The sequence below is a fragment of the Condylura cristata genome, unplaced genomic scaffold (genome assembly GCF_000260355.1).
Source record: "Condylura cristata isolate star-nosed mole 26May11 unplaced genomic scaffold, ConCri1.0 scaffold00008, whole genome shotgun sequence".
NCBI classification, from domain to species: Eukaryota; Metazoa; Chordata; class Mammalia; order Eulipotyphla; family Talpidae; genus Condylura; species Condylura cristata.
In genome coordinates this window covers 51,375,942-51,395,537 of record NW_004567109.1, presented here as the reverse complement: position 1 = coordinate 51,395,537, position 19,596 = coordinate 51,375,942, and the positions used below count along the sequence as shown (strand labels likewise).

The 19,596-nt window shown below is 35.0% G+C and overlaps 1 protein-coding gene across 11 annotated transcripts in view; it reads right to left on the bottom strand.

Annotated features, from left to right (window-relative positions):
• Positions 1-2,852: 2,852 nt before the first annotated feature.
• Positions 2,853-19,596, bottom strand: part of PRKACB (protein kinase, cAMP-dependent, catalytic, beta) — a 102,810-nt gene continuing 86,066 nt past the window's right edge. For all 11 annotated transcript variants that reach the window (XM_004679154.2, XM_004679153.2, XM_004679155.2 and 8 more), the window contains 2 exons: positions 11,741-11,905; positions 2,853-6,132 (listed from right to left, as the gene is read on the bottom strand). In XM_004679154.2, coding sequence (XP_004679211.1) covers positions 6,007-6,132; positions 11,741-11,905 — 291 coding nt within the window. In that variant the 3' untranslated portion in view covers positions 2,853-6,006. The remainder of the gene's footprint in view (positions 6,133-11,740; positions 11,906-19,596) is intronic.

The following is a 19,596-nucleotide window of genomic DNA, read 5'->3' as shown; positions in this document are numbered from 1 at the left end:
CCAGAGACAGAGTGAGGTGCAGAACAGGCAGATCTACGAAGTACACTGCTGAGGGGAGCAGCAGGCGGGTCAGGAGAGGTCTGCACGCCATGTGGTCACCTCCGGGGCAGGCGGGAATCGAACTCATGCGGAAGTGGCTTTAGCTTCTCAGTGCAGTGCTTTAACCTGCTGCACCACCAGGGAGGGCCTGCCGACATCTTTTTAACTTGATGAGGTTAAAAATCCCATTTGTGGGATGTTTGTGTGTGTGTGTGTGTGCCTGTGTGTGTGTTTGTGTATAAGGACTGGGGCTGTAGGCCAGAGGTGCAAGGGGTTTGAGGATTCACCAGAGACATAGGCAAATTGACTGAAGTACACTGCCGAGGGGAGTAGCAGGCCAGACAGGGAGAGGTCTGTTGGGTCATGTGGGTCTCCTCCCTGGCTGATGTTCCAATGCAGTTCATAGCATTGATATTGCTGAGACTTAACCCTAGACCACCAGGCGGGGATTGTTTGTGTTGTTTTTAAGTCACTAAGTTTATGGTTACAGTAGCAGTGGAAAAATAACACATCAAGATAATCATTTGCTGTAAGCACTGCTAATCCTGGATGAAAAAAAAGAAACCAACTGGGGTTCTTCATTAAACTGCATCCCCATCCTCAGTTTCCTTTTGCCTATTGACATCTTCATTACAAGATGTGCAAGGACTTCAACCTCCATGAGCCTGGTGTGGTCAACTTTGTTGTACTAGCATTGATTTGAAAGCCTAGCCTGATGTCAAGAGTAAGTGTGACCAGGAGTTAGTAGTGGTGTCGGTTACCTATGCTTTCCTCCACTCTCGGTAGCTACTGTTGCCTGCTTGTATTCCAGGAAATAATAGAAACAAGATAGCAGGTGCATTGAGTGACCACACTTTTTTTTTTTTTTTTTTTTGCTTTTAAGCTAAATTAGGTCAGTTTTGGGGAAGTGTGAAGCATTTGAAGAGATATCAATGCACTCCCTTGACCGTGGGAATATAGCAGGCACCTGGGAGCGGCCTCAGTGGTGTACTGGTTTGCTAGGACTGCCTCACAAAGTGATTATACCAGGTTGCTTAAATAACATATTTTCTCAATTCTCAGATCTAGAAATCCAAAATCAAGGTGTCAATCAGAAAAACGGCTGTTAAGGCCTCTCTCCTTAGCTTATTTTAAGTGCCAGCAACACACAGGACAGGTTCTCTATTGACTCAGGCAGACAGGTAAAGGAGAAACCAGGCATTAATGGCTTTTTCAGGCTTTACTATCTTTCTATACCATTTGTAGTGAGGCAGGAAGGGGCTGGGAGCCTGGAGGCCAGGAGGCTAGCAAATCTTTACTCTCTGGGCTTCATGGCATTGTCGCAGGGCCTCTCCATCACTCCCTGTGGCACTGGCTTCTTCTGCTCTTATATGCTCAGCCTCCAGGCTCAGGTGTGCCCACTTATGCATGCCCACACCGTCCCTAGGTGTCCACCGCTAGGCATGTGCAACCCAAGCCCACTCTCAGAAGTGCCTCTTGCATTCAAGGATATAGGTGAGAGCCACAGAGGCCACCAGTGCAAAAGCCTGAGCAATCTTCACTTACCCTACATTTACAGATGGCTTTCTTCTTGTTTAACCTTCACATGTATGCTCCAGGTTCTGATCTCTTCTTTTAACACTGTTCATATTAAGGCCCATCCATATGACCTCATTTAATGTTGATTATTGCTTTCTTAATTCTTCCGCCATAGTCACTGTACTAAGTCTAAGTACTGACTGGCTAGGACTTCCAACACATGCGTTTTAGTGGGATGCATTTCAGCCTTTATCAGAGAGCACAAAAGTTAATCATACAGAAAGTTTCAGGAGACTTAAAGTGAAATATTAACCTTCACATGAAGTATTCATACATAAGAGAAAATTTAAATGGATTTAAGTAGTGATAGTCCTAGAATGGAAATATGTTCAGTTTTATAATTAGTTATATAAGGAATGAGGAAACTGGAATTTATATTAATCCCTTACAGTGATAAAGTGAACAAGTGCTGGTATAAAAATAGTAAGCACCATGTTATAAAATGCATCAATATTTATAAACACTTGCAGTAACAATCACAGCAGTCACATCAATAGTAAGCTATTTAAATTACCTCTAAAAATGATTTCTTGACGAAAAGGATTACAGAAATACATTAATCAACATAGCTACAACTGGAAGAGGTACTTTGAGGCACAAAAGTACGTGTGAAGAAAAATGTGAAAATTCGCAGTTCATTGCTTTAATATAAGGATGAGGGCCCCTGTAGTGTTAGTCCTTCACATCCTAGATTTTCAATATGTTAAAAGTAATTTGGACTAATAGCATGAGGAATGAGTAGAAACTTTTAAGAAACTGTAAGATGAATCTAATAGTGTCTTAGTAGACAGTCAGTTGGTGTAGACTACTGGACATTCTTCTCATTGCCTTGCTCCCACTACCATTCTCATTGCCAACCCCAATACCTAAAACCTAGAAGCACTGGCAGTTTCGTTAAAAATAAACTGAGTGGGGCCCTCCCTGGTGGCGCAGCAGGTTAAAGCACAGCACTAAGAAGCTAAAGCCACTTCAGCATGAGTTCGATCCCCGTCCACGAGGTGAAAACATGGCGAGGCAGACCTCTCTTGGGCCTCCCACTGCTCCTCTTAGCAGTGTATTTCGTCAGTTGGCCTGTTCTGCTCCCCACTCCATCTCTGGTGAATCCTCTCACCGCCCCTGCACCTCTAGCTGATACCCCAGTTCTGTATGCATAAATAAATAAATCTTTAAAAAAATATATAAACTGAGTGATAAGGGCATCAGATAGAATTCAAGACAATAAATGATTTTTACCTTTGAAGATACTTTAATTTTGCAGTTATCGATTAATTAAAAAACACAGTTGATTTCAGCATTTCCTAGCTACTGTTGTGCATAGGAAATTTCATTCTAAACAAAGAAATAATTAATGAAATAACAACACACCTTAACATTTTACATTGATAGGTTACAGTGTATACAGTGTATACATACATTATTTCATCTGATTCTTACAACAAGCAGAAAAAACAGTGGAAAAGAAAAATGATTTTTTTTTTCAGGCTTACGATGAGTATTTTCAGGCCAATGGGCAGTCATTACAAGAACATATCAAAAACAAGACAAGCAATACCCACAAGCCACAATATCTTTTTTGGTAGGTTGATAGTTTGATACAGTTGGATATTTAGCATCAGTGAATGAGGAAAGAATCAAGACAAGCACAAGATTCGTGTGATATTCAAAGAATTCTAAGAACACTGTAAGAAATAAGAAAGGTGGCCTATATTGCCTTAACTGAAATTTAATTCGGAGAATGTTATCCTTTCAAAATGTCAAATGAAAATATTATCATCACAATGTCTGAACGTTAGATGGGTCATTAGAAACTGCCTAATGCAAAGGCTCAATTTTATAGATAAAAGAAGCCAGGACCCAGGTAAGCATCTGGCTGAAACGGACAGATCAGGCCTGAAACTCAGCTGTCTTAATTCTGGGTAGGGCACTTTTCCTCCACAGTCCCTCATTACTTACTGAGTAAAGGGAATAATTTCTTTTGTTGCAAATAATGTAATATGAGGTTAAATACTGATCCACACCACTCGTTTCTTATTCAAGTTTTTACCTTGTTGGCTAGACTGTGGCTGAAGTTGAGAGTTTAAAAAATAATTTTAAAAGTTTGAATTCAGAGTACTTAATTGGTTATAAATAGTCTCACTTGATATATCTGAAAGCTCACTTAATGTCTGAGTAAATTGGAAAGGCCAAATAGCCTTCAAAACCAATGTAGGCTTGGGGGTCATCTACCACAGCAAATTGTATTGGGTAGTAATAATTCCATTTAAAAAAGCTGAGAATTCATAGAAATCTTTCAAATTACTGAAACCTAAAATGCAATAATCAAATTATCATCCCTGTGATTTATTAAAATAATTTTACAATAATATACAACAAAGCTACCATAGAATTTGTAGCCTACATATAAGAATACATTGATCAGCATATTTGGGGGTCTAAATGAAATACAAAAAACTAATGAAACTATTTTATACAAATGACAGCTTGAATTTATTAACATGATATATCTGTTACATAAAACTTGCTACGCAAAGTATTTCATATTTTTCTTACACACTTTAAATATAGGTGAACCAACTGAAATCATTATCAGCCTTTATGTGACGGAACCATGCAGAAACACTTGACAACCAAAGGACATACAGATTGATGCAGAGAACATTTCAGGCAAGCTTGTTCAATGTCTTCAAAGGTTTTACAAGGGTGTGGTACAGAGGAAAAGTAGTCAATGACCTATCTGCACCAGTCAGTGATGAAGCAAACAGAATGCTTATTTATATACATTAAGAGCAGTCTGAGTAAAAACAACTCAGCTTATATGCATGTAAATTGATCATAAAAAATGAACACAGTTTAGTTTCAAATATTTTGGTGTGTTGTTTTAAGATAGGTCATTGACACAAAGAGATAAAATTAGATGGGGAAAATTTAAAGCAAAGGAAAAAAATACTTACAAAACTGAGTTAAGCCATCGATTCTCAAAAAACACTGAACTAAATGTGCAAAAGTGCTTCAAATTTCCACATGATAGCAGTAAGTCAGTTGGCAAAAAAAGTATATAAAAAAACTAAACTCAAACACTAGAATTGTATCTGCATGATCATATATTCTGTTTACTAAAAGAAAAGAAGCTAGAAATGATGACATTTCTAAAAATATCAACTATGAAAGTAAAATACAATTGTGGCAGTTTTATAAACTTTGTCCCTTTTCCTCATGGATGAGGCATAGGGTGAAAGTAGAAAGTTGCAACAGTGCCTCTACATTAGGCTAATAATTATAGTACAACAGAATAATAAGTTGGTAGTAAATTCTTTTGTTCTTAGCTGTTTCCAAACAAAGCAAGGTAAATCAACCAAAAAGAAACCCCTCATTTAAATAAAAGTATCTACAGTTGGCAAACAATCAAGTCATTTGACTTAGCAAAGTATTTGTCCACATAATTGTACTTTTTCCTTTGTTTCTTTTCCTCTAAAAAGTTTACAATAAGGACTATTTGAGAAATTTTAAAATTTGTCACTTCTTTAGTCACATGTTCTATTAAAAATACTGACTAAAACACGGAAGAGTTGAGGTTTAGCAATCTTAGAACTCTTCTCTAATACCTACAAAAATGCTGGTACCAAGAGAGAGAGAGACTCGGGTTGACAGTGAACTTTATCATTAGTTTTTCTTATGATGAGACACACTGTCTCATTCATTGCAAAGATTGGTCACTTAATTACTTGGGGGTGGGGGCGAGATAAAAGGGAAAGGGAAACAGAACATAGGACTCCAAATTGCTGCGCCTAGCTACTTTATGTTAGCCTATCCAAATTTAAAGCCTAGAACAGTGAGTTCTAAGGAAATGTATTGTTTAAATCTGTATAAACTGACTTGGTGATAAGACAGTCTATCTTTAAAAATTGTCAAGTTTTGGCAACCGGGTCTGAGCCACTCAAAGAAAAATTATTATTAAAAGGTCCGTCCTTAAGCCATCGACCAACAAAAATATTGGCAAGAACTACCAAAAGCTACACTTATCCTTCCTTTCAAATACCACATTGCTTTGACACTGCCCATCTGAAACATGAACAAAATAAAATAGAGCACTGTTTAGAGAAAAAACAATAAAAATAAAAAGGCAAGAAATGGATGTAGGAGCAGAGGGGGAAGACAAACCAAACAGAAGCAGGAAAGTGTCTAGTTCTGTGTTATGGCACAGACAATGCTTAGCGGTGCCTTGTTACATAGGTGGATGCAAAGTGCACACACGGAGATGGCAATATAGACCTCACTCAGTCGCTGGAATGAAGGAACTAGGTAACTGCTTCAAGAAGGACGGTCTCAGCTCCACCTAATCTCTCAATAGAGTGCAGAGTGTGAGCTCTGATGTCATCTTGTTGCTCCTCATTAAAATTCACAAAATTCTTTTGCACATTTTTCTGTTATAGAGACACGGATATCTTCCTCTTCATAGTCATCAAAATTGCTGGTATCTCCAGAGCCTCTGAACTTTGGTATGAATGGAGCTTCAACCTATAATTGAGACAGGAAAATAAGGGTGACATTGTGACTTGTAGTAGAGATCTACTCAGTCTTTGTTCCAGTTCCTGACATACAGCCCTTAAAACCCAGTATTGAGAGAAAAAAGGTGTGCTTTGCTATCAGTGAGATAACTTTCAGAAAGTCCCTAATAACCTAGGAATGCCTTTCAGTAAAATATTTTTGAGTATATATCATCAATATATGTCGTTACTTAGTTATAAAGTATTTACATGCATCACTATATCATAACATACTCACAAACAGGACATTTAAAAAGACTAAGGTGATTAAGGTGAAAAGTGAGAATGGAAAGTCGACTATCTAGTTTTGCCAGCTGGCTGCCTTGTATGTCCTGGTTCAGAGACTGCTGTTTTGCAAATGCAGAAGAATGAGCTAAACAGACAGTTGCCTCATGTCTAGCCAGGCAGCAATTTGGGGTCACACCTACTAGGACAATCATTTAGAGAATGATTATATGGTCTGAATTGTGTAAGTCACTTTCTTCTGTTCCTTGTCTGGCTGCTAGAAATCTCTGGCTACTTATGAGTGCTGGGTCAGAAAATAAAAATGAAAATTATTCAAATGTACTATCATTTCCCCTGCTGTATATAGTTATAAGTGAGATGAAATTAAAAGAAATGGCTACATTAAAGTGCTGAATACTTTTGTCTCAATCTGTATAATCTGTGGATCTCAAATCCAACTGTGGTGTCAATCCAGATTTGCTGTCCATCAATTTGTGCAATACTACCACTGTTTGTCACAATGTCACTGTTTGTCACTGCTTGACATACAAGCTGTTTAATGCTCAGATAAGTCAAGATCTTTAGAAAGCACATGAACTCAACTGAGCAGAAGCAGCAGCAGTTTAGTCTTATGTCATTTGAAAAATACATCATGTAAAAATATATACATGATATAGATTAGTAAATGTTTGTTAAGTAACAGCAGTTTTTATTTCCAACTATGAATATGAAAAGATTTCAAAATATGGCACACTTAAAATACTAGTAAAATGAACAAACCTCAAGCAAATCTAATCACTGCAAAATATCTAAAAATTCCAAATATTTCATTCCCATTAAATAAAGCAAGAAAGGTGACATAACACTCATAATTACAATGGGATATGAGTGGTCTCATAGGGAAAAAATAAACTTCTAAAATTGACTGATGAAAACGCAAAAACTGAAGAGACCAGTGTCCAAATGTAAGTCTGTTATAATTTCCATGGAATAAAAATAAGGTAATTATTATGTTTAACTTTTCAAAGACTAAAAAACATGGAAATTTTCCATATTCATTTTTTTAATGAATCCATGCTTATCTCAACTTTAGAAAGCAAAATTTGCAGTCCAACAGGACTCATGACTACAGAAATAAAAACCCTAAATAAAATTTTAGCAAACTGATTCCAGACAGATATTAAAATAATAACACCCTCAATTTTAAAGGAGTTTACTTTGGAAATATCTCATTGGTTAAATTCATTATACTAATTAGTCAGTGGAAGATAAAATACAGTGTACTAGGAATTAAAGATTTTTGCTTAACCTGGTCAAGAATACTTACCCAAGGCAAATCACTAACTTCATATTTATTGGTAAGACATAAAAGACATACCCATTTAAAACAAGAATAAGGCAGCATGTTTTAAAATATTATTCTAGATATTCTAGCACATACATAGGAAGACAAAAATGGAAATAAAAAACATTTAAAAAGCATATGACACCTCCACTACCTTTGATTATCTTTCAATAACTTCTATGGGGATTACGGAAAACTATAGCAATCAGTAAGAATTTGTAAGGTAACTAATTATAACATAAATCATCAAAATCTATTTCCCCCTTGATTCTACTATAATGGGAAAGCATACAAGTTCACAATAGCAACTAACATAAATTTAAATAACTTTAGAAATTGGATTGCATGAGGATGAGGTCTCTAAAATAGCAGAGACAGAAACTTTTTGAATAAATGTAGAAATATAACATGCACTATGAAGGAGTCTCAAGATTTTGGTTCTTTGTAAATTAACGTACTATGATCCCAATTGAGAGTGTTAAATACAACATAATTCTTTGGAATCACCAGTAGTAGAGACAAACTACAGACTAAAATGAAGAAAATGATTTTCTAGAAAATACAAATACTAAATTTGACTCTATACCAAAATACATTATTGGCTGGAATGTGGAAAAAGGAAAGATTACATTAAAAAAAGGGAGCGTGTAATAGTGCTTGCCAGGGGATAAGAGAGGTGGTCATGGGGAGTTACTGTTTAATGGGTCCAGAGTTTCAGTTTTGTAAAAAGAAAAGAATTCTGGAAATGGATGGTGGTGAGTGTAACACCACTGAGCCATACAAGACACTTAAAAAACAGGCTGAAGTATACAATAATTTAGTGTTAGTAAAGGCAGTATTTCAAATAAAAGAGTCTGGCTTATTCAACAAATGTTGAGAGTCTAACTGAACAGCATCAAGAAATAAAAACAGTAAGAAAATACAGCTTAAATAATTTGCCTAAACAGAATAATGCAGTAGGTAGTAATCATGGTAGAACAGTCTGAAGTTGCAGGCAAAGGCAGGATGGGAAGAGGCAGAACTCAGGTGCTTTCTGAGATCTTGGGAGAAGACTACAGTGATGGAGACCACAGAGGGAAAGCATGAAGGTGCCAGATGTTGACAGATTTGTGTGGATGGTGGGATTATGATGGTGGCAAATATATTTACTTAAATTACCTGATTATATATGAAACATACCTTGACCAAAAAGAAAACTAGAACCTGGTCCAATCTAATCTTTTTTGTATTTACAATACAAATTTTAAGAATAAGAAATCTAATATTTTGTAGAGGATAGATAATGTGCTCAATATTACACTGTGTTTGTTTGACCTGAGATTCAAATCAATATCTATCTAACCTCAGAGTTCAGCTCCTGCTATGTTTTTGACTTTTGAGGCAGAGTCTTTACATTACAAAAATGCACAAAGTCTAAGTATTCTTAATGTTTAAAAATCTTATGAAATAACGTATATTCAGCAGTTTGGAGTTTACCATAACCATATCAAAAATCTTTAAAGCAGTGAATGATCCTGGAACAAGAATTTAAAGAATATGGGGCAAATACAGGTGTAGGTTATCAGCTGTATGATTATGTTTAAAGTAGTTGCTTTCTGAGCTGATTTTGCTATCATTAAAATGGGGAAAATGGTGTCAGCACACCCAAAGAATTTTTCGAACATAAAATGAGAAGTTTCAGAGTTGCTTTTTATCAATTACAAAGTAGTTCCAGCAAATATAGAAAAATAGGAAAATTTACTTATGAGATCCAAGATCTCATATTATTTTAAATATTATGTACCTTATTCTTAATTACATAACACATCAGTTGAGATAATGATGCTAAAGCTATGTTTCATGAATTGAATGTGTAGGCAATTCAAGTACTTCTTGTAAGCTGTAGAGGCTTTATTACATATTTTTTATTTGCTGCATTTAAATTTTTTTTAATGTTTTGTTTTTGTAATTTTTTACAAAATATAAATTAGGAAAATTATACTGATAATTCTTGGCACATTTAGATTTTTCCCGCTAAGGAAATTCACTCTTGTGTGACTGTACAGCACTAGGGAATATGGCAAATCTCTAGAACCTTAGAAGTGCTGGTTTTATAAAAAAGTTAAGCTATGTCATATTTATGTGTGTGTGTGTGTATATATATATATATACATACATATGTATACAATCACATAGTCATATTTAATTAGTTATTTAAGTTATTAAATATACATTAAATACTATTGACACATTTTTCTTAACTGGACAATGAAAATCAATGTCTCAATTTGTTACAAAGTTGAAATGATTACTATTTTTCTAATTTATTTACATCATTTTTTTAATTACTTATTTTTACAGTTGCTATACCCATTATTTAAAACTAATATTATGTAATATAGTACTATTCCACAACTATGACATTGGCAACTTGGAGAATAAACAGCTAGTTTCTTTTCGATAAGTTACTGTTCAGCTGGAGTTTGTTATGATGGTAAACTAATACTAGAGATTAAATTTGTATTTACATTCAAGTTTTCAGTTTATCTCACTTTCTAACACTAATTTTTTAATGAGATACTGAATTGGCAATAGAAAACAAAAGTGTGAAGCTATTATTTTTGTATCCCCACATTTTCCCCAGTAGTATCTTCATGTTTATTTACAAGAAGATTTGGTTAATGCCTATCTCCTTAGCCTCTGAATCTATAAAGCTTCATTTCAGAAGGGACAAAGGTTGTTTTATTTATCACTGTACCCTCAACACTTTGCAAAGTATCTAGCATACAAGTAGGCATCTAATAATTACTCAGGGAATGATTACATTCATAAATGTTAAAAGAAAAAAAATGTAGCAATTCAGATCATTTATGACTTTCCAAAAAGCATTAGTTAAAATCTTCTATTTCTATTTTTTATGTGCAAGTTAGCTTTCAAATGGAAAAATGGAAATTATAGCTGAAGAAAGACCAATGTCTAGAGTGAGCAATTCAACAAACATTAGTAACATGCTCTATCACAGGATCTTGCCAGATGGTAAGGGAAATAAATGAGTAAGATAAGCTCCTTGCTCTCAATGAAATATTTGAAAACAATATAGTAAGTATATAAGGTATTAAGGAAGAAAACCCATCTGAGAAAATACCATACTTAAGCTAAATATTCTACTAGTAATAATAAGGCAGATGCATAAGCTAGGAGAGTCACTTGGAGCAAAGGGGAAAGCCCACAAAGGCTTACAATAAGGAAAAGCCTGGCCTGGGGGACTACAAGAAACATTTGTGCTTCTAATAAATGCCACGGAGAAGTAAATACTGAGAAATATTTAATGATTCTAGCAACTAAATGTTATATCTTGCAGTGTAAAATTCTGGATAAGAGAATATGTTTGTTCCATGTTGTCTTTTAATGTGACTTCCTATCAGGTTTGAAGTGCCAACCCTTAGAAACTTGTCTAATAAATAACAGCCACGGTACTGTGAAGAGTAAAAGGCAAGAGTGGGAAAAATTTAATAAGTAAAACATTTCAGATTGATGGCTGAAATGGAATATATGTTTACTTTTCATCAAGGAGAAACGTCATTTTTTTAAATGAGTTTATTTTCACATAATTTTGTGCATTTTTCCATCTCAGTTGTAATCCCCGTGGGCTTCTCATCACCATAGACAAGTGTATTTCCTTCCTCCCACTGTTTTTGACCCACTTCCCACTCCACCCCATAAAATGTCTCTGGTATATAGCTGCTCATTATTACTATTATTTTCTCGCCTGGTCCGTTATACTCCTGCTATGAGTGAAACCATCCGGTATTTTTCCTAAAAAAGTCATTTTTAAGGGATATAAAGGTCCTTTAGGTAGCACATAAGATTGATTCAAAAAGTGAAAAAAGTCATGTTAGATTGAATATACCTATTACATATCATTTAAAATATCTACTTTTCTGAGATCAGATGAGATTTGGTGCATTTGGGATGGGATGGCCATGGATTAGACACTTACTTTTTAAAAGGTTTTAACCAAAAGACTCACCTTCCTCTGGTAAATAGCAATCCAATCTGTGGTGGCAAACCACTTGTGAGTTTTTATATCACTCACTCCATTCTTTAGATTTCCAAACCGCTTCGTCAAATCCACCTGCAATAGGTTTCTTAGAAGGTCCTTGAGATCTGAACTGAAGTGAGATGGGAACCGGACCTGCACAAACACACCATGTGGTAAAACATGCATACCAAGACTCAGGATGTTTCTCTTCTGATTTCAGAAAGGGTTTTTTGTTGTTGTTTTAATGTGATAGGTCTTATCTTAAAAAATATATAATGATGGCCTTCAGATACTTTAACCACATACTTCAGTCCCTAGAATAGTCTTAAAGAAAATAATTACTTGGGTGAATGAACTAAAGACTGTTCTTAGGGGGGCTTATTTTGGTTTTGAACCCTTTTAAAGAACAAGGACCCCCACCCCCACCCCCAACCCCCTGCAGGTACTTTACATACAAAACTTTTCCAACAATGCCAGAAGGTTCACCCACCCTCAAGAGAGATCCCTTGGATGTGGCATTACAATCCTCCCTCTTAGAGACAAGCAAATTTAAACTTGTAACTTAAATAGAAAAGGCAGTACGTGAAACATATCAGTATGCACAGTTTAAAAAAGGGATGATAAAAAAGGAACTCTAAAAATGGCTATAAAAGCCCACACTGCCTTTCAGAGCATCGGAAACCATTCTTCATTTATTAGTGGATGACTTTCAAGCATAATCCTGCTGTTATGCAACAGTATAAAAATGATTTGGTTAAAAGCACTCTCCAGCTCCTCAATTGTGAAAATCTTACATTAACTGGCTGGTCTCCAGTCTTAAACAACAACAACAAAACAACTGACAATGATACATACTAAGCCATCACACAAATTAAGTAGCATTCATAGCAGACCTAGGTCTATTGTTCATTTCATTTTGTTTAAACACAGTCTGATCTTCTTTCTATTCCAATCTAACTTTTGGTTCTCTCCTTTTATCAACTACAGAATTAAAACAGGCACTGACAAAGATGACTGCATACATAATAGCTGCATCTATGCCCCCTCACCCTATGCTTCTGACCACCTCACACTACCCTTTCCAACTTGCGTCCAGTCACTTCCATTGCGTGTATGTGCCCATGTGTCCATGCAGATGTATTTTCAGGCTAATCCCATTTTCCTATTTTGCGCACATATTTCATGTTTTCTTTACCATAAACACAGACACTAAACTATGGATTATTATTATCTCAATTTCCAGCTGACCAAACATGAACACACCTTAAAGGGTTAACAAATCCAATTTCTGTATTTTTGCATTCTTTCTTTGCCCTTCTAGTGCCTACCTTTTAATTTTTTTCCCAGAATTTATTAAATTTTTTTAAAAAATGCAGTTCATCCATATAATGAATTGAGAACTAATTACTTACTGAGTTCCTACATATGCTAGATTATAGCAGTAAACAAAAAACGAAGTTTGTGATTTCATACGCCTTACATCCTAGTTAGATAGGACACACTTAATACAGTATTAATTGTCTTCTAAAAATGAATAAAGATTCAGAGACATGTAACTTATCCAGTTGTTAGATTATAGAGTGTCAGAGCTGGCACTAAAAATCCAGTCTCATGATTCCTTATGAATTTTGCTCTTTATTATACCATCCTCAAACATACAGAACTCTTTTTACATCCTGACTTTCAGAAAGCTCATCTTGTACACATTCTCAAAGCAGAAATTAAACAATAGCATGCAAAGCAAGGTTCTATAATAAAACTAGATTCATGACAGATCGCTGACTGCCATTCTTGTGCTACTATGTAAATAGGCGTTTTCCAAAGTGTGATTCCAGAGCCCACATTTATTGGAATTAAATGGGAGAGCAGAGGAAGAAAAGGCAGATACCTTCCCCTTACTTGAATTGATGGTGATCCTGTGCCTGAAAAATAATCTTAAAAATATTTGCTGTATATTTCCTCAACTTTCCTAGTTGGAGCAAGAACTAAAGAACATGTGGTTTTAAAAGACACACTATCTACTTGTAAACTAACATGACTCATCTATACAGCAGTTACAAGCTAGCTTTATTTAGACTTCAAAAATTTATCTGAAATAGATTTATCTTTTTTTAGAATAGAATTTACATGAACAATGTTATTTGTCACTTATTCTTCCTTTCATGATATTCAGAATGGTAGACAAAGTTATGTTCTGAATTTCAAGTAGTATTAAATGCAATGCATGAAGAGCGTTTGCACCTAAATAAAATAGTTCTTTAGTTTTTAATGCAGATGAATTCATAATCTTGAATTAGTTAATGTAGTATAATATAGGTATTCTATTTAATCTTCAGAACAGTGACGTTGGAGAGTGGTGGAAAGTACTGTGATGGTCGATATCAGAATCATTTAGCTTCCAAATTATAGATAGAGCTACCTCACATCCACATCCCTGTTCTTCCACAGAGACTCTGATAATTAGCCCATACTCTCATAGTAGGCTATGTTAAGTGACTTTAAGGAATCTGCCATACCCTTACAGTAGGGGAAAAACAATCACTGAGAAATCATTGTGAGAATCACTGTGAATCATTGTGAAAGTATCTGTTCCATGATTGTTCTGAAATATAATAAAAAATACAGTTTCTCTCTTGATCGAACTTGCCAAAGAATCATATTGACTCATCAAACTGATTAAGAACCAGAATACAACTGAAACTGAAGTATACTATAAATAAAGGTCCACTGTTTAAAACATCAATCTTGCAACACCAACAATTTCTATCTAATTTAGCCTTCAAAACCATATCAAAATGTATTATTTTTTACCATTACTATGAGTTATAACTGCTATAGAAAATGAAATCTCAGTATACTGGAGATGGAGAGAACTTAATTTAATTTAGTATAAATGTCACTTTAAAGAAAAAGAACTTGTGCTTCAGTCAGACTACCAGCTCAGTGAAGGACACTATTTGGAAGGAATATAACTTAAGCCTCCTGAATTCTACCTCTTCCTGCCAGCCATGATGGGGTAAATTATGTGAAAGTAGCCATAAGGAGCCATATATGGAAACAACAGTCAAACTCACTAAATCATTAGATCTGAGATATAAACTGGCATTATTTAATATGAGGGAAAAGCTTATACAATATTAAAGAGGAACTGCGAAATATAAACTTACTAGAGTTTTTATTTTCTCTTTCTCTAATATTTCCTGCTTAGCAATCTTCCAACCTTCAGAGATCAAATTACTTTGAATTTCCTAATGATATATTCTTGTGAATAAATCTATTTCTACAATGAGGTAGGGAGGCAGAGAACAAATGTTTAATATACAACAGTCATCAAATTGTTTTTTAAAAAACACAGATGTTTGGGCCCTCCCTGCAGTGGGTTAAAGCACTGCACTAAGAAGCTTAAGCCACTTCGCATGAGTTCGATCCCCGCCTGCCCACAGAAGAGATCCACATGGCACCTCTCCTGACCTGCCCACTGCTCCCCTCAGCAGTCTACTTCATCAATCTGCCTGTTCTGCTCCCCACTCTGTTCCTGGTGAATCCTCTCACCCTCCGCATCTCTTGCCTGTACCCCAGTTCTGTATGAATAAATAAATCTTTAAAAAAAAACACGTTTGGAATACACAGACACAAAGTGAATCACTGTCTCTGAGAACGGGAATCTACTTCCTGACAGCTTCATGAAGACAGAGACCACAAGAACTGATCAAACATATTCTATGAGCTCAATAAAATATTTAATGAAGGTGTGAATTCAAATTTGAAAAATATTAATTGAACACCTACTACATGCCCCTGGAAGTGGTGAGCTTGGGAAACACTGTAGGAAATAGTACATAAATTCAGACCAAGAATCCTGCCTTCACAAAGTTTACATAGTAGTAAAGAAGACAGATGATCTTTACAAATGTTGTTAACCTATCACTTCTCACAAAACTTTGATTTCTTACCTTGAAAAAACAGAATTATTGTTCTGAAAAGAGCAACAGAATCTGATTGAACATTTTAAAGAAACATTCTAGTGACTCAGAAGAGAATAGTATCAGAGGAGGTGGTACAAAGTGATTGAATTCTATATATATTTTAAAAATAGAGCCAAAGTGGTTTTCCTGCACATTAGATAAGGTGGGGACTCCAAGGTGTTTTGGTTTGAGTAAATGAAAGGATGGTATTTCTAGCACTTTAGACAGGAAATGTGGTAGGAGGAACAGATTTGCTAGGGCAAACAAAAATCCATGTTTTAGACATCTGTGAAGAGATTTCGGTAGGAAGTTGGTTTCTAGGGTCTGTAACTCAGGAGACATGTACGGAATGGAAAAATGGATTTAGGAATTGCCAGCTAACATTGAAAGTCATAGACTGGAGACCATCAATGAAGGATGTATACAGAAAGGAGAGCATTCAAAGGAGACTGAGAGGGAAGAGCAGTAAATAAAATTAAGATTGTGAAGAGTCACTGAAACCCAGCAAAAGAATAATAAATGAACCACTAAACTAGATCCTATTTCTTATGTTTCCATACAATACTAGATGCCTAGTATTTTATAGGCACTCATTCAATACACTTTTCATTTTGTAAATATCCCTAATAAAGTAATAATGATCTAAAATGAATTTAAATAGCTAAATAAATCTTTAATATTTCTAATTGCAAATGTACAGAAATTGCAGACCCACACAGTCTTAAAACACCAACCACTTCTTTGTACATTATTACATAGTCACAGCTGGAGGGAGGGCTCCGGCCAGGACTCCAATGAATTTTTGACTCAAAGAAGGACTTTGGAAGACACAGCAACAGCCAGTATTATGTTTCCAGAATACCCAAAGATAGTCTGAGCTAGAAAAGTTATTTGGAGAGTTTTAGAAGTTCTTCCTTGTTTCTTGTCTCATGTTTGCCAGTTAATTTACAGAACACTCTACTTCCTTATGGTACTTAAATTTGGCAGCACCAGGGAGAAATTGGATAGCTAATAGCCCTATTTTGTAAAGACAGCTTTGTGAATATACTTGATACCGTAAACTACTTTTTCAAATTACATTATATAGTATGCTAAGTCAACTATGATACTAACTTCAAATTGAGCAAACTCAGTATTTGTTTTACTTTCAGCACCAATTAGAAAGTCTTGTACATTCTGGTTATAGGAATGACTATTATATTCTAAAAATTTAAAAGGGAGTTAGAGCTAAAAAGAAAATCAGTTCATGATGCTATGATATCCATAATGGGTGATTTTCATTTCACTGTTTCAAGGATTCTTTTTTCTTTTAGAAATAAAACCTACTTATATTCAGTTTAGTCACACAAATTACAGACTTAATCACTGAAGGGAAATTTTTCACTGTTATTTTCTGCATCAGGGGAAACTATCTTTTAATTATTAACATTGTCTTTTATGCATTGTAATATAATTGACTGGACTTAAGAGAATCAAAAGACTTTATAAATAACCAAGAAATAATAATCTGTGAACTTCTGTCCACATATCCAATTCTTCAAATTAGGTATAATACTAATAAATCGAAGATATCAGTAAAGAATCTATCTGGCAAAAATGAACAGTTAATATATATTTGTAAATTTTTCAAAAGGCATAACAATTTTTTGTACATTAATTTATAGTTTTGGTGCGAAGTTCCACACTGCCTCATAGGGCCTTGGCAGTATCCTACATATGTAAAAAAGATCTCGGATATTAAAAAGAATGGTTATAAATACTGGTACTGAGACTGGGGGTTTTGCATAATCCATTCTCTTAGTTAAGCAGAAACAATGGTAGATAAAACAAATTCACACAGTTGTAGAGGATATTTGTTACACAGCCCATCTTCATTCCCTCCCTGGCAAAAAAAAAATTGTTGCCATTTTCCCACAGGACCATTATAGCAAAGGGCTATCTCAAAGCAGGTAGTAAGAATTTTAAATGGCCACACCAATGTATTAAATATAATTCTGGGTTTTTATGAAAATGACTGCTAAGTGCTTGGAAAGCCTCTTTAACCACAGCCAAATAGAAAATATCATCTCAGTTTTACAAAAGCATTAACAAAACCTGCACATAATATGTATATTGTTTAGGAAACAGAACAAGTAAAAAATATATATATATAATATACCAGGCTTAAGACTGATAACCTTAGAAAGGTTTAACTGCAAGTCTGGCCCTAAGCAGGTGATCTGGGAATTGATAAGAAACTTTCAGTGATGTGAGTGACTCACTGTACTTACACTGCACCAACATTAAGGCTTATGATAAACATCAGTTTTTGTTTTGGAAGTCTAAGAATTTGGTATGTATTTGGGGTGCCTTTATAACCCCAGTCAAAGTTTTAGGCTCTGAATCTCTAATGAGAATCCCTGGAACACCACATTTCATCCATGTTGCCATAGCTTGTTGTCTGAAGAGTTAAGTGTGTATGTGACTCCACAGTTAAAGGACTCTTGAAAGTATGTGCCTGGATTCCTCTGGATTTTGCACTATATGTGTTTTTCCCCTAGCTGATTTTGCTTTGTATACTTTCCTTGTAAGATTCTTTACATGGAAGGCACATTGTTAAAATGTAAGCTACTCTTTTCTTAGTTACCACTATATGCTGAATTCTGCATAGAGAAATCAACCTACTAAAGAATCACCAAACCTGGGTCTGGTCTTGAAAATCCCCATCACAGAAGGCAATAGTTGAGTGGTTACTAATCAATTTACCCTTCATGTAAATGAAAATTTCCCCTTTGGAAAAAAATTAACCAACTCTGATTATTCTGTGCTTACAGGTTTACAAACTTTATTTTTATTGTATAATGTATCTTTGTGCGTGTTTCTTGGTGCTCAGGTCACTAAAAGTGGTGTAATATTGGTTGCTGGAAAGTCATGACAAATTTTTTCACTGAAAAAAATGCATCATGACTTTTCCAACAAAAATATTTATATATAATGAAATTAAGCAATTTTTAAAACTATAAGTCCAATATTCTAAAGTAATAGTTTCCACAACAGTTGTTGACTGCTCTATTTGCAAATATCATTTCTGAACACAGTATTAGCTTTCATTTTTCCATTAGTAATGCAGCCAATGAAGTTGCCTCAGAAACCGTAACTGATTCTTGTCATAGAGTATATAGCACCAAGGCAGGGAACTTAAAACTATATGCAGCAACTCAGTTTTTGTGTTGCAAGGAGAGGCAGAGTTAATGTGAGAATTATACTTTTCTGACAACTATGCACTTTTAAAACTGAACACTAATAGCATGAATAATCTGACATTTAAATACCACCTCCTCTATTACTTTAAAGACAAAATATGTGTAGGAGAGAATCTAACAAGCAGATTGATCATTTTTTCATGTATTTTAAAAATACCAGCTTGATTTAAAATATTGTAATAAAGTATAAATCTGATGTTCAAATATATGCACATTAGTGAAATAATCATTTTATTAAATACATTTGATATGCATATGCAAATAGTCAGTCTGAAGAGGAAGAAATTAAGAAAACCACTTCATTCATAATTGTACCAAAAATAGATGCCTGGAAATAAACTTAACAAAGGAGGTGAGAGGCCTATATAAGGAAAATTATAAAACACAATTGAAAGAATTAGAAGAAAACATAAAAGAAATAGAAAGCTATTCCCTGCTTATAAATGGGAGGATATAACATGAAATGGCAATCCTATCAAAAGTAATCTACTGGCCCTCCCTGATGGCGCAGCGGGTTAAAGCACTTCACTAAGAAGCTTAAGCCATTTCCGCATGAGTTCGATTCCCGCCTGCCCCAGAGGAGCTCCACATGGCGTGGCAGACCTCTCCTGACCCGCCCGCTGCTCCCCTCAGCAGT